Raw genomic sequence first — 13,717 nt, 5'->3', positions numbered from 1 at the left:
TGTTTGCTTAAAAGTATTTAATTCTTGGGGCCGAATGCGGATGGTATCACGTGATGGGCCTGGAATCCTGGCCCGGTGTCCCTCCCCTCTCGCCTCTCTTCTCCTCTGACCGGCGACCAGGCCACCTCACCCCCTCTCTCTCTCTGGCCCTATCTCACTGTCCTGTGGGGCCCGTACAGCAAAAATTCATTTTCTGGAAAATGAAGCGGGAAAAGAGGCGAGATGGCGCAGGCGAGAGAGATAAAGCTCGAAGCTGGAAGAGAAAAAAAAAGCTGGAAAAAGAGAAAAAGGCAGTAATGACGACCATGGGCAGGGAGGGATGATTGATTCCTGCCCGCCAAGCACGCCCAAAAAGACAAGACACCCTTTAAAATAAAAATAAAAACTGCACCGCTACTAGTAGCACTAGTCATCAAGACCACCACTAGTACCCGGTACCACCATTAAATACTCCTCCTAGCGTAAAATCCCCCCCGCTTGCGTAGAAAAACAAGCAAAGCAAAGCAAGCAATCGTCGTCCCTTTCGAATTTCGAGCGGAGTGTGGACTAGTCTCTCCTTCTCTCTAGAGGAGCAGGAGTATTTTACTATTTTTCGTTGGTTTCTTTTGGTTGGGAAAGAAAGCGGAGTTTTTGTTTTGAGCGCAGTAAATGAGGCTCGTTTCTATTTCTCGCTCACGAAACCCCAACCTCCTCTCGCCCGCCCGCCTTTATTATTACCCGAAATGCAGCGCGCATGCATGTGAGGGAAGTGTGTACCCGTACCAAAATCCCCTTTCTCTCTCTCTCTCCTCTTTATTACCTTTACTTTTACCAATTTCCGTTCCCCGTAATTTCCTCCCTGGAGTATTCTTCTCTCCTTCGCTTTGCGCCCGCTCCCTCTCCCTCTCAAGCAAAGTGACAGACAGACTTCGGCAGTGAGCTGAGCTGAGCAGAGTGTGAGTGGCGTTTGGTGTGGAGGGAGGGAAGACGAAGAAGAAGCTCGAGGAGAGAGTGGTGGCATGGACCTGGCGATCTAGGTAGGTGCGTGCACGCGCGCGGCCCCTCCTAACTCCCACCTAATCTCTCGCGCACCGCCCTTTTGTTCTCTTCTTCTTTGTCTGCTCCCGGTTTTAAAGATCGGCTTCGTGTGATAATCCAGAGTTTGTTCCTTTGCTCCTCGATCCCTCCCATGTCGCTCTCTTCCTTTTGCTCATGAGCCCCCGTGTTTGGTTTTGCAGCAGTGTGAGGAAGAAGCAGCTCGGTCAAACTCAGACTGACCAGATTGATTAGTTGCTTTGCTTTGTTCAGTCCGGACCAAGGAGAGCTCTGCCACTGTGAAGGAGAGCAGCACAAGTTTAGGAGCTACTGGGTTGAATAGATCTGACCGAAATGGAGGCCAAGGACGTCGCCCCGCTCACCACGGCTGCCACCACCGCCGCTGTCCCCGCCGCGCCGGTCCCGGCGCCGGCGTCCCAGTCGCAGCCGCTGCCACCGGCAACCTCCAACGCGCACGCGCACCAGCCGCCGCCGCATCCGTTCGCCCACCACCAGCCGCCTCCGCCGCTGCAGCAGCAGCAGCCGGCGCCAGGTTCGGCGAACCCGTCCGCGCCCATGCCGGGCAGCGGCGGCATGAGGCTGTCCTTTGACCAGGTGGTCGGGAAGGCGGCGCCCGGCCAGCACCACCACGCTCCGGGCCCCATGCTCTACGCCGCGCCGCCACCCCACGCGGCTGGGGCTCCGGTGCGGCCCCAGGGTGGCGTCGGCATGGGCATGGGCGACATGATGCGCAAGAAGCGGGGCCGGCCACGCAAGTACGCGCCCGACGGGAGCATGGCGCTCGCGCTCGCTCCCCTGTCCTCCGCCTCGGGCGGCTCCCCTATGCAGCCTGGCCAGCAGCAACAGCAGCAGCACGGCGGCTTCTCCATCAGCAGCCCGCCGTCCGACCCCAACGCCAAGCGCCGCGGCAGGCCCCCCGGCTCCGGCAAGAAGAAGCAGTTCGAAGCACTGGGTATGTCACTCTGCCTCCTCACTTCCAGCAACGTTACTTGCCATGGCCGGCGCCGCGTCCTTGTTGCACAAATCTGATTTGCGGTGGCTGCCATTTTTGTTTTCTTGCAGGGTCTTGGGGCATCTCCTTCACTCCGCACATCCTCTCCGTCAAGGCCGGCGAGGTAGTAGCAACCAACTCCACAGATCTTGCTTTTTCTCTGCCCCTGCTTTGATTACTCCCTCCGCATCCGTGCATGCATCTTGTTGCTTTACCTGGTACTTCTACTTGCACTAATGGCGGTGGATCTATGTCTCCATGCGGCGGCTAGCTAGCGAGTAGTTGGAATTCCTTGCCGTAGGAAAGGAACATGGGAGGAGGATCTGCCGGTGTGGAAGCCGGCAACCTGTGGTGCTGTGTGGTGGCCGGCAGATTCCCAGCAAGGCTGTCAGTTGACCGGCCCCACCGGTCAGCTTCAAGTGGGAGTTGAAAAAACCATGGGAGATGGGGTTCTGGCCTTTTTGCTACTACACATCCACACTCCTGCCTAAGCTTGCCTGGCCACCTGCAAGTGGAGACACCTGTGTCTGTTGCTAGTGTTGTGCTTGGACCATCCAAGATTGTGACTAACTGAAACGATTGATGAGCAAGTTTGCTTTGATTCATGGTTGCTGCCGTCGTCAAAAGTTTCGTGTTCACTTTGCTCAGTGACAATGTTTTGACTGATAGTAAAAGGGTTTAGGTAATAAGGTGTAACTACTCTTGATCAAGTTAGGTGTGCTAGAAGAACTAATTAGGTGTGTAATTTGTCAATAGTTTTGTTGTTAAGCGTACGTAACTGGCGCAATGCATGCAAAGGTCCACTCTTCATTTATTTGTGGTAGGCTGGTAACTCACCTATCCCATAATTAAGTGGATACTGTAGGCAGTGTTGGAAAGAAATTATGTTTGGTGTCAGATCCTCATTCAAAATTTCAAGTACTGTTGGGTTTGTGTATACACACCAGATGGCATTTGGTGAATGAATATTGATTACTCCTCTGTGCTAGGCTGCTAGCTGTTTGTGACTTTTCTTTACTAGCTGTAGATGTCTGTGTTCGTCGTTTCGTTTGAGGTGTCACCTTATGTGTACTTCTCCAATTCTATGGAATTTCTATCTGTTATAGAATTGTATCCATAATTCATGTTTAAATTAGCCAGCATCCCACTTGTTCATGTGGGCCAGTGGCTGGAATCTTGCTTTTAGTACTAAATGCCATGTTTTTATGACAGGATGTTGCTTCAAAAATAATGTCCTTCTCACAGCAAGGACCTCGCACAGTTTGCATTCTCTCAGCGAATGGTGCAATAAGCAATGTAACACTTCGGCAGCCGGCTACATCCGGTGGGCTAGTGACTTATGAGGTACATAATTATCTTGTTCGGGCTGAATAGTTGATTGATGCTCCTAGATTTTTGATATACTTAAAATTGGAAGAGTATTGACTTCTCCGCTGTAAATTGTTCTTACAAATTGGAATGTACACATCAATCGAACGGAGATGTGTTCTTGTAAGAATACTACTTACAAGCAGAATGCTTTCTGACCATGTTACTTGGCTAACATTCTGATTTATGATTATGGTGCAGGGCCGTTTCGAGATCATCTCTCTATCTGGCTCTTTCCTGCTTGCAGAGGACGGCGACACTCGTAGCAGGACTGGTGGATTGAGTGTTGCACTTGCAGGATCTGACGGTCGTGTTCTTGGTGGATGTGTAGCTGGGCAGCTAACAGCTGCAACACCTGTTCAGGTTCTGTTCATTTGAGCACTGTCTTCATCCTTTTTAGCTTCCGCCTGCTTGAATATTTGAAAGTGCTGACCTAGAATTTCTGCCATGTGTTCTGTGTTATCAGGTTGTTGTGGCTAGCTTCATAGCGGAAGGTAAAAAATCAAAACTGGCCGAGGCACGGAAGGTTGAACCAATGTCGGCCCCTCCACAGATGGCCAACTACGTGCCAGCTCCCGTGGCCAGCCCTCCATCAGAGGGCACATCCAGCGCATCGTCCGATGACTCCGGAAGCCCCATCAACCATGGCGGGATGCCTTACAACCACTCCGGCCAGCACCAGCACCCGCAGCAGCAGCAGCAGCACATGCCGCCTGCATATGCATCCGGCGGCTGGTCGCACTCGGCGCACCATCAGAACAACAACAGGCATGACGGCGACGTGAAGATGATGTCGAACTAACACCGCAGGCCCAGCCTTTGAAGAGAGCCCCATTTGTTTGCTGGGCTGGAGAGGAGCTGATGGTTGTCTGGCACTGCGTTCTGCGCGCCTGCCTCCTGTAACGTCGTCTGGGGTTGACCGTTGATGGTTGACCTGCTAGCTAGGAGATTTAGGTTCATGATCTCGCCTGCTGTTTTTCCAGAAGTAAGATTTAATTTAGTGTAATGCTGTAGCCTCATAAGCCGCTGTCACTAACGCGAGGTATTATCATTCGTTGTCGTCCTGTCATGTACTGATGCGTGCTGAGATCTTCGACTCTAGGCTAGTCGTTTGATTGCTCTCTGCCGTGGATCATGGATTCACTCGGATGCTTTGATTTCAATTCAAGAACGTTTAGCTTGTTTTCTTGACCTTTGTGTACTGCTGCCAATGTGTGCTGCTGTCTGATGCATTATTCTGGCCATGTACTGTGATTTAACTGGCTGATGAATGTTGTCGTGTTGCAGTTCAATTGTGTTGTGGGTTGCTCTGGAAGAACTGTGCTCCGTGCTGGTATATTTACTGTTACTCACGCGAATTAAACCCCTTTTGCATAAAATCAAAAGTTGCACACAAAAGATTGTACAAAATTATCACAGAACCCTACGGTTTAAAAACCTGTTTCAGATGATCTACGGAGTATAAGAGATCTTGTATGGCAAAATCGAAATGATTTCAACCTTTAATCTGGTGTTTCACCGTATGAAAATTGGCTTCGTGTAGGCAAAATCGAAATGATTTCAACCTTTAATCTGGGGTTTCACCTTATGAAAACTACTTAGCTTCGTGTAATCGATATCATGCAGGATGGGCAAAAATAACGCACCTATCGAGGGCCTCTTTGATTCACATGATTGAAAAAAAAAGGGAATACAAAAATGAAGGACTGTAATGTTATGTCCGCTTGATCCTTATAAGATTTTGTTTGTCCCAGAGTTTATTTAATTGCACCATAAAATTTGTACCAAGAGGTTGGAGTAGATGAGAAAAGCAAATGTAGTACCAATGAAATCAAACGATCAACGTAGGAAATTCAACACTACAAAGTTCCTATGAAAATCGTCTGAGAATCAAATGAGGCCTGAACTTAGAAGTCTCGGCAATTTCGTGCTGGAAACCCTAGAAAATTTTCTGAACCAAATCCCAAAAGTTTTTGTGGCTGTGCTGTACTGCTGTTGAGAGGGTGGCCCATGAGTAACTAGCACAGGAATGACAGGAGTGCCCCGGACGCAACTTTCGCTCTGCTCGTTCTTCTCCCTCCTGGCCTCGTCGCTTCCAACTCGGGAGGCTCCAGAGCTCCACCGGCCGACGAGATGGCCTCGCCGGCCAGCAGCGCCTCCGATCAGGTCTGCCGCTTCCTCCCCCTCCTCTCCCCTCCCAGATCCCAGTCCATCGGTTGCCCTGTGTGGATCACTCGATCCCAACCCCCGCGTCTTATTGCTCTGCTCGCGCTTCCTTCGATTGCATCCGCGTCCTCTCGCTCTGCTTCGGTTCGTGCTCTCATTATTTAACTTCGGGTAAGCTGAAGTGTTAGGTTAGGGCTAAGGATGCTTGATGCTTAAACTGTCTGACGGCCTCTATGCGGTGGTTCGCAGCTCCAGTTTGGTCGATTCCAATAGGTTTGGGGATTCCCCTTTCGCTTGCCTAACGCCTAGTGATTATAAATTAGCACACGAATGGTTGGTTGGATAGACGAGTCACAAATTGTCCTCGGAAGACTGGAATCACTTGGCCATACTTGATTAGGTCGCCAATTTTGAGTTTTGGCCAAGCTCGGACATTCCAGACCGATTACACGTCTCGTCTGGTCTGCAAAAAGAAATGAGTCGGTTGCTTGAGTTCAAGCAGCACCCTCTTTAATCATCCGGACCATTTAGTCACATCCTTGAGTGGGTTTTGTTCTGTTCTAGTACATATTCTGATTGGTGTATATTAGTTCTGGGATGCTCAATATATTTCCAAGGGTTTGCATGATTTTTATAACCAACTAATGCTGTGCTGTTTCGTATAATAATGGGCTGTATTCTCAAACATATCACCTTTTACTATATGCATATTTTCCCTGATGCTATCTTGCACTCAACTTTCAACTCTAAGTACCGATTTCACCACAAAATAACGAGCCATTTTTCCTCAAATAAATAAGTAACTAGTCTTTTCTCCACCCTCGATTTGCCAGGTACTGGTGGAAGCAAATGGCTCTACACGGACATTGATTTTGAATAGGCCAAGGCAGTTGAATGCCCTCTCCTCTGCAATGGTATGCCTGCAATAGAGCTTTGATATGATTTCTACTAGTACTGTAGCATAAATAGTGGCCATGCATGCTTTTAGAAAGGCTGTGGTAAGATATCTTGTTTTTGTCCTCCAGGTTACAGGACTTCTGAGGTGTTTCAATTCTTATGAGGAAGAAAATGCAGTTAAACTGTTGATTGTGAAGGTAAGGGTAGCACTGTGTGTTTATTATCATTTAATATTTGATTGAGTTCTTTAATGTAGCCTGTGCACGTCTTGTTTTTTGGTCCTGTAACCTGGGCCTCACCTTTGAATATTTTGGTACTGTCTATTAACACATAATTCGAAATAGAAATTACTGAGCAATAAGAAAGTAACAGTGAAATCAGTTACCCAATCAGTTCTATCAAAATCGAGGAGCTGTAAGTACAAAAATTGCTGTGCTTAGTGCCTTACTGTTTTGGAGCTCATTACTCCTTGCTGATTTGAAGTGTATGACTAGTAAAACAATTATGCTGCTAGTAATATTTGTTGCTGGGCCTTTCACTCATTTTTCCGTCCGTACTCGTTGCTGATTTGAAGTGTATGACATATTGTTTTCTTTAACAATTTCACATTTATAACTTGGGTTGTTCTTTATTTTTCTGTTGATATTGTTGTTTGGATCACATGTTTCTTCATTTCCGGCTATTGTTATGTTATGTTCTCTTAGATTGATCTATTTGTTGCCATCTCTTACTTTGTGGATTTTAACTACTCATATCTTTCATGGCATTCATAAACCACTTTTCTCAGGGTAAAGGGAGAGCATTTTGTGCTGGAGGTGATGTTGCTGAAGTTGCCCAGTCTGTAAATAACGGTACTTATTACTTCCATTGAGGATACATTTACTCTTATAAAGATCTCAATTGGTGGCCGCGGTCCGTAACCACAAAAGATTAAGATGAGAATGGATATAGATTATTCGATCTGAGACAATAAATGACAGTAGTAAAACGTTTTCTTTCGACATGTAGTGTAACTTATTTTAAACTGTAGCAACGTGTGGGTATTGTGCTAGTTGAACATCTAAAGCATTTTTCTGTTACTTCTTTCAACTTTATTTGTCCAGCATGGATTCAATTATAGGAGTAGGACTACTATTTATATACATTTATTGTTACTCCAGACATTGACAGACTGTATGTTTTCTGAAATTAGATACCTGGAAATATGGTGCTGATTTTTTCCGAACTGAATTTTTGTTAAACTATATCATTGCAACTTATAGCAAACCACAGGTGAGCTGCATCCTTCGAAATTTATTCTTCACAAAATCATTCAGTTGCGCACTACTAAAAAACTACGACATTCGGTTGTAGGTTTCTCTACTTACTGGAATTGTCATGGGAGGAGGTGCTGGTGTTTCTATACATGGAAGGTTTCGTGTTGCCACAGAGAACACGGTATATTTTATTAACCATACTCAAAAGGCATTGTGTTTCCTTGTTACTTGTATGTTTTAGTTGGGGTGCACAGAATGTTGATATGTCATGAGGCTGCTTGAGATCTGCTTGTTTGGGTTCTCTCACACTCAGTCCAGTACTATGACTGTGTCATGATTGCATATTACCTTATTCAGTTGCATGCTTGTAAATATTTTATAATATATGCACGCACAATCATCTGTATACTGTTTACTGGTGCTTGTATTGCATCATAATGCCTGCATGTCAGACATAAGTTATGGAGACTATACTCCATGTTGGCACAAAGTACTTCATCAACAATTATTAATTCAGAGCTAAGCACTTCCTCTTTTGTGTGCCTTTTCTCAGCCAACCATTTCACACGGTTTGAATTTTTTTAAGGTGAGATCTTGTTTGTCGGGTCTCACAGTTAGGTCGGTAATCATGTAGTCAACTTGCCACTTATGCAGGCTCTGTCTGAGCTTGCAGCTGTTGTACTTAGTAGGAAGAGAGCTTGCTTGATTCCTTTTTATGGATAACCAGCATGTTTGTATGCACCAAAATTTGAGTTCACCTATTGAAATGCCTATGCAGGTTTTTGCAATGCCAGAAACAGCATTGGGACTCTTTCCAGATATAGGGGCTTCTTATTTTCTTTCTAGACTACCTGGGTTCTATGGTGACCTTTTCTCTCATATCTTCAGTTTTCAATTTATTTTTCACCAATAACCATACAAACTTGCTCTGCTATTAGTAAAAAAAATTATCTACTGCTGTATTAAATTTTCTTTACATTCCCCAGTAATTTTCATTGGTTATCCGTAAAATAACTCTATTGGTGGTGCTATCCATGGACAGTTGTGCTTATTTGATTTTGATCAGTGGTGCTTCTAATGAAATTCACCTATCAAGTTTTGAAAAGAGTATGCTTCAGGTAGTCATTTGTAGAAAAATAAAATTCTGGATCTCTTTAATTTCCCTGGTCCTCAGTCTAAAGTTTTTCACATAGAAAACTAAAATTATCTTAATGCTGCATGGTTGTGAAAATATATGTACTTCCTCCGTCCAACAAAGGATGTCTCAACTTTGACTAAATTTGAATGCATCTATACAGTAAGAGTCATGTCTAGATACATCCAAATTTTGACAAACTTGAGACATCTTTTGTTGGACGGAGGGAATACCAAAATTCTGAAATCTACTTAATTTCACAGTTCTCTAATGTTAGTCAGTTCAGCATAAGTCGGGGGTCATTTGTCATTGTCTGTCACTCAATTGGCTATATGTGCTGTTTGGTTGATTTTGTAGAACTATCCTGGGAGACAGTTTTTCACTAAACTGTTAATGACGTCTTTCTCCAGGAGAAATATGTTGGTATTTTTCACTAAACTGTTAATGGCATTCTCCAGGAGAATATGTTGGCCTTACTGGTGCAAGGTTAGATGGTGCGGAAATGCTTGCATGTGGCCTGGCAACTCATTTTGTCCATTTGAATGTAAGTTTTCTGATGATTTAAAATTGATGTTCTGTGCATCATCATGTGCTTGTTCCTTGCGCCCTTGGAAAGTTGAGCAACATATGAACATGCATTTTTTCGTTACATGTTTTCAGTTATGATTTTCATTCCTATATTTGTAGTCTAGATTTGCAATACTATGCTAGCACACACTTTGCTAGCGTTGTTGATGTAACTTCTGCAAGTTCTCAATTTTTTTCCAGAGGATGTCACTGCTTGAAGAATCGCTTAAAAAGATGGACACTTCTGACCCGTTTGAAATATGTGGAATTATCGATCAATTTTCACAACAGCCATCCATAAAAGAAAGCAGTACTCTGAATAGGTAAGAGGGCAATTGTATTGTCATTATCTATTCATGCATGTGGAGTTTATATTCCAGAACAGAGAAGTTGTTCTACACATGCTGTCCCTTGCATGCATGCGAGATGTCATAGGGTTGGCTCTGACAAGATATCATTGCCATTTTCTTGTGCGCGGTGTCATATGAAAATTCTCACACGAATTATGTCTTGCTAAAAAAATCCAGTTTTTCTAATTTGTCATTTATTATAAGTTCTGCAATATGACAGCTTGCTTGTCCATAATACTTCCTAACATTCTGTTCCAGCTGATGTAAACTAGCAATGCATGAATAACCTGAAGTGATCGTTTACACTTGATTTGTTATTGTGTTTAAAGTTTGTACTAAGGCCCAGTGACCCATCATCTATATACTAGCCAGAGTCCATTTTTCCTTGTAATTAAATCTTTGTACTGATGCTTGGATCAATTATGCCTGATTCCTCTTGTTGTTGCTTCCATTCCTTTTGTGCTCCAAGACTGGAAATCATCAACAAATGCTTTTCGAAAAGAACAGTCGAAGAAATCGTATCTGCTCTTGTGAGTTCTCCTGGAATTAATTGTGGCTTTCTATGAGTTTACGTGTATGTCCTACTAAATTTGGATCTATCATGTCAGGAACAAGAAGCTGCAAGTGCGACTGATGAATGGGTAACTGCTGCAATCCGATCATTGCGGAAGGCTTCTCCAACTAGTCTGAAAATCTCTCTCGCATCGGTATCTTTCAGACACTTCCAAAACATTATCATCAATCAATCCATATACTGCAAGTCAATTGTCTTATTATCTTGGCATGCTGTGTTATTCGATAGTAGTTAATGGTTGATTGATATGGTTTCATGTACTGAATATCTGTATTGATCGAAGGTAGTAGTTTTGTAAGTATGTCCAGTGGCGGATCCGGAGACAATTATGTGGGTGCAATACCTTAAAACAAGTTTGTTGTCTTTGTCATGAAGATGTCAAACTAAGTGAGTTGTCATGCATGTCCCAATCCTATATTGACTCACTTTTTTTCTTTCTGTGATTATCGTTTCAGATAAGAGAAGGAAGACTGCAAACTGTTGGCGAATGCTTGCGCCGAGAATATAGAATGGTTTGCCATGTGATGCGTGGTGACTTTAGCAGAGACTTCTTTGAGGTACTATCAGCATCTTCAGCAGTGGTCTTGTTTACCGGGATCATATATATCTAAAATGGGATTACTGTTGCAGGGATGCAGGGCTATATTAGTTGATAAAGATCGAAACCCAAAGGTCACATATATTACTTAATACTATATACAATGGTTCTCAGAAAATCTATGAATTCTATTGATGCTTCTGTTAATTGCAGTGGATGCCTCCAAGTTTGGATCAAGTGCACGATGGGGTTGTTGAAAAATATTTCTCCAAGGTTGATGACCCACAGTGGGAAGATTTGAACCTACCCGCCAGACGTTTTCAAGGGAGAAGAATTGTTCCCAAGCTTTGATTGAGAGTTTTATGTGGAGGATTCACCAAGACTGGATGAGTGGACCATGATCAATACCTAGTAACATATCATCTCCAATCTGAGACAACTTGAAATAAATATGAAATACGCATTGTAAATTCACTTGTATTGCTACAAAAGAAAAACACAGGTCTGAATAAAGCATGTCCGAAGGATTCATTCGCTCAGCCTTGCATCGACCAGGTGGTTGATTCCACTGCCGGTTGCGAGCTTTTGTGTTTTCTGGTTGCATACTCTGGGTATCATCAGATTCTTATTGAAGGAGCAAGATCACATTAACAGCTCCTTTGGCACCCGTCATTTCAGCAATGGCTTATGGCCACATGCATGATTCATGGAATAAGCTTTGCAACCCAATATATCCTTTTGTTCATTATAGTACTGTTTTCCATACATTACAAGCCGCGCCATGTCAAACATACAAGCAAGTCAAAGTAACATTGGTGTATCTCGCTCCTGGCCGGGCAGCAGATGGCGGCAGAGCGGGCAGGAACGTCGACGGGCCAACCACTCGAGGATGCACTGCCGGTGGAATCTGTGCCCGCCCGAGCACGGCATCTCGGTCAGCTCGTCGCCCTCCTTGTAGTCCTGGAGGCAGATGGCGCACCCCTCCGCGCTGCTGCTGCGAGCGCCGTCCTCGAATTTCACCCGCCGGAGATTTGCGACCGCCGTGGCCGATGTGGGGTCGACGACGACCGGCCGGAGCGGCGCCGTTGGTTCGTCGTCGTCGGAATCATCAAGAAGCATCAACTCCGTCTCCATATCTTCAAAAACGCGCCTCGACGCTTCTGGGCCAAACATTTCCATCGCCGCACGGTAGATAGCACGAGCCGTGTTCCTGATGGCATCATCGCCGTCGGCGTCGACACCAGGTGACGCCGTCTCCACCACCAGAGGGCTGCTAATGGCGGCCGACATGCTCCTCGATAACAGATCGCTTGCTCTAATTTTGCGAGGCAATTCGGTCGTGATTTGGGGTTGCGAAGGATGCTGGCCTGGAGGGTATCTATATATATACTGAGGTCTTGCGCGTGGGCCTGTGGCGCACCAGTTCTAGTCCTAGTCGGAGTCCGTCATCGCCCTGTCGAAGCCATAAATTTTTCACCGACCTTGCCGACGGAACGGATTTCTTTCGGTGGCCGATGTGTGTTCGGATTAACTCCCACCTTCCAAAAGTACGACGCAATAAACAAATCGCAAGAAAGTAAAATACTCATCCAAAAATTATGGTGAATCTGCGACAAGTAATTATGGTCAGAGGGAGTACTAGATTATACTGAACCTAAATTCAATTTAGGTCAAATGTTCACAATTACATAATGTTTTATGTTACCTAGCTATGAATTTAATTTATACTCAGCGCATAAGGTTTTCAATAAATATTTAACTAATTTTTCTACACATGTAATAGGTTTATCACACTCTTAGAGAGCATCCACAGAATAATCCAATTTTTGGGATGGATGGTTACTTTCATATGATTTGTTTTGTGTTACTTGAGTTTGTATATGCAACCATAGTTTTAAAAACCGGGCCGGCGATCAACCCGACGAGGCTGTCGGTTTCGGATTTTACCGGTCATTGTCCGGTATTTTAAGATATAAAATGGTGTACTTTTGTTCATAAATACTGCAATAAACAGATTAGAATGTATACTGCAAAATTTAGACTTGGCAATATGAATAATAATTCACATTATAATTTCATGGAGTGGATCGAGATCGACCGGAAAAACTAGAGATAGCATCATCTCCTTCCGTTTCCAAAGTTACTGTTGCATTTTTCACATAAAAATAAATCTAACAAGGGGTAACATAAAAACCGGCCAGTTCGTCCGTTTTTCCACAAAGTCTGGTCCTCCGGTTTATGAAAACCTATCGGTTTTTCATGCTCGGGGGCGGGGGCGGTCCGTGCGCGTAACAAACCGACAATGTCTCATGTTCCGGGTTTTTTCTGGTTCAACAGGCTGTCCGGTCCGGTTTTTAAAACTATGTGTGCAACGCATAAACGAGCATCAAATTATGATGAAATATTTATGTTTCACCTAAGGTGGGCTTCTTGAAACCTAGGAATCATCAAAAAAAATTCTATATGTTTTGATAAAGGATTTGTTTATCGAATTTATGTAGATTTTTATCAAATCTAAAAAAAATACAGTAGCTCGACGCTATACATCCTTTTCAAGTCTCAGCCCTGGCCTGGTCGGGGCTGAGGGGCCAAATTTCCTGGCCCGACCCCGGCCCTGCCCAACGAAAAATGTTGAAATACAAGCCCGAGTTTGGCCTCATAGAGATAAAAATGTGCCGGGCCGAGCTTTTGGGCCGGGCTTAACGTAAAATCTTTTGGCACGCTCGAGCCCGTCCCGGCAACGACATCCGGCCAGGCCTATGTTGGTCTGGCTAATTTTTTTCCCCGACAGGTGACCTACTTCGTGTAATTTTGGCCCGTCCCTAGCCTGGGCCCACAAA

At 44.7% G+C, this 13,717-nt stretch overlaps 3 protein-coding genes across 7 annotated transcripts; 2 read left to right on the top strand and 1 right to left on the bottom strand.

Annotated features, from left to right (window-relative positions):
- Positions 1 to 520: 520 nt before the first annotated feature.
- On the top strand, positions 521 to 4,589 carry LOC100833716 (AT-hook motif nuclear-localized protein 10). Of its 5 annotated transcripts, none has more exons than XM_010236723.3 (6): positions 521 to 1,016; positions 1,221 to 1,987; positions 2,098 to 2,150; positions 3,239 to 3,370; positions 3,596 to 3,757; positions 3,861 to 4,589. In XM_010236723.3, the coding sequence occupies exons 2-6, from the start codon at positions 1,369 to 1,371 to the stop codon at positions 4,194 to 4,196; spliced, it is 1,302 nt and encodes a 433-aa protein (XP_010235025.1). In that variant the 5' UTR covers positions 521 to 1,016; positions 1,221 to 1,368; the 3' UTR covers positions 4,197 to 4,589. The 5 variants fall into 5 exon arrangements, with proteins under 5 accessions (XP_010235025.1, XP_010235023.1, XP_010235027.1 ...); XM_010236721.3 differs by having other exon boundaries at positions 1,218 to 1,987; XM_010236725.3 differs by having other exon boundaries at positions 521 to 1,020.
- An 817-nt stretch (positions 4,590 to 5,406) lies between these two features.
- Positions 5,407 to 11,411, top strand: LOC100845202 (3-hydroxyisobutyryl-CoA hydrolase 1). Its single transcript, XM_010236720.3, has 14 exons — positions 5,407 to 5,560; positions 6,394 to 6,474; positions 6,586 to 6,654; positions 7,245 to 7,308; positions 7,650 to 7,729; positions 7,811 to 7,894; positions 8,492 to 8,576; positions 9,307 to 9,392; positions 9,617 to 9,738; positions 10,235 to 10,295; positions 10,374 to 10,472; positions 10,795 to 10,896; positions 10,970 to 11,011; positions 11,091 to 11,411. Exons 1-14 carry the CDS (start codon positions 5,528 to 5,530, stop codon positions 11,226 to 11,228), a joined length of 1,146 nt encoding a protein of 381 aa, XP_010235022.1. The 5' UTR covers positions 5,407 to 5,527; the 3' UTR covers positions 11,229 to 11,411.
- A 178-nt stretch (positions 11,412 to 11,589) lies between these two features.
- LOC104583698 (E3 ubiquitin-protein ligase RNF181) lies at positions 11,590 to 12,326 on the bottom strand. Its single transcript, XM_010236719.3, has one exon. The coding sequence runs from the start codon at positions 12,165 to 12,167 to the stop codon at positions 11,679 to 11,681; it is 489 nt and encodes a 162-aa protein (XP_010235021.1). The 5' UTR covers positions 12,168 to 12,326; the 3' UTR covers positions 11,590 to 11,678.
- Between the last annotated feature and the right edge of the window lie 1,391 nt (positions 12,327 to 13,717).

This window comes from Brachypodium distachyon, chromosome 3, assembly GCF_000005505.3.
Source record: "Brachypodium distachyon strain Bd21 chromosome 3, Brachypodium_distachyon_v3.0, whole genome shotgun sequence".
Classification (NCBI taxonomy): domain Eukaryota; kingdom Viridiplantae; phylum Streptophyta; class Magnoliopsida; order Poales; family Poaceae; genus Brachypodium; species Brachypodium distachyon.
This window is presented reverse-complemented; position numbering and strand designations above follow the sequence as displayed.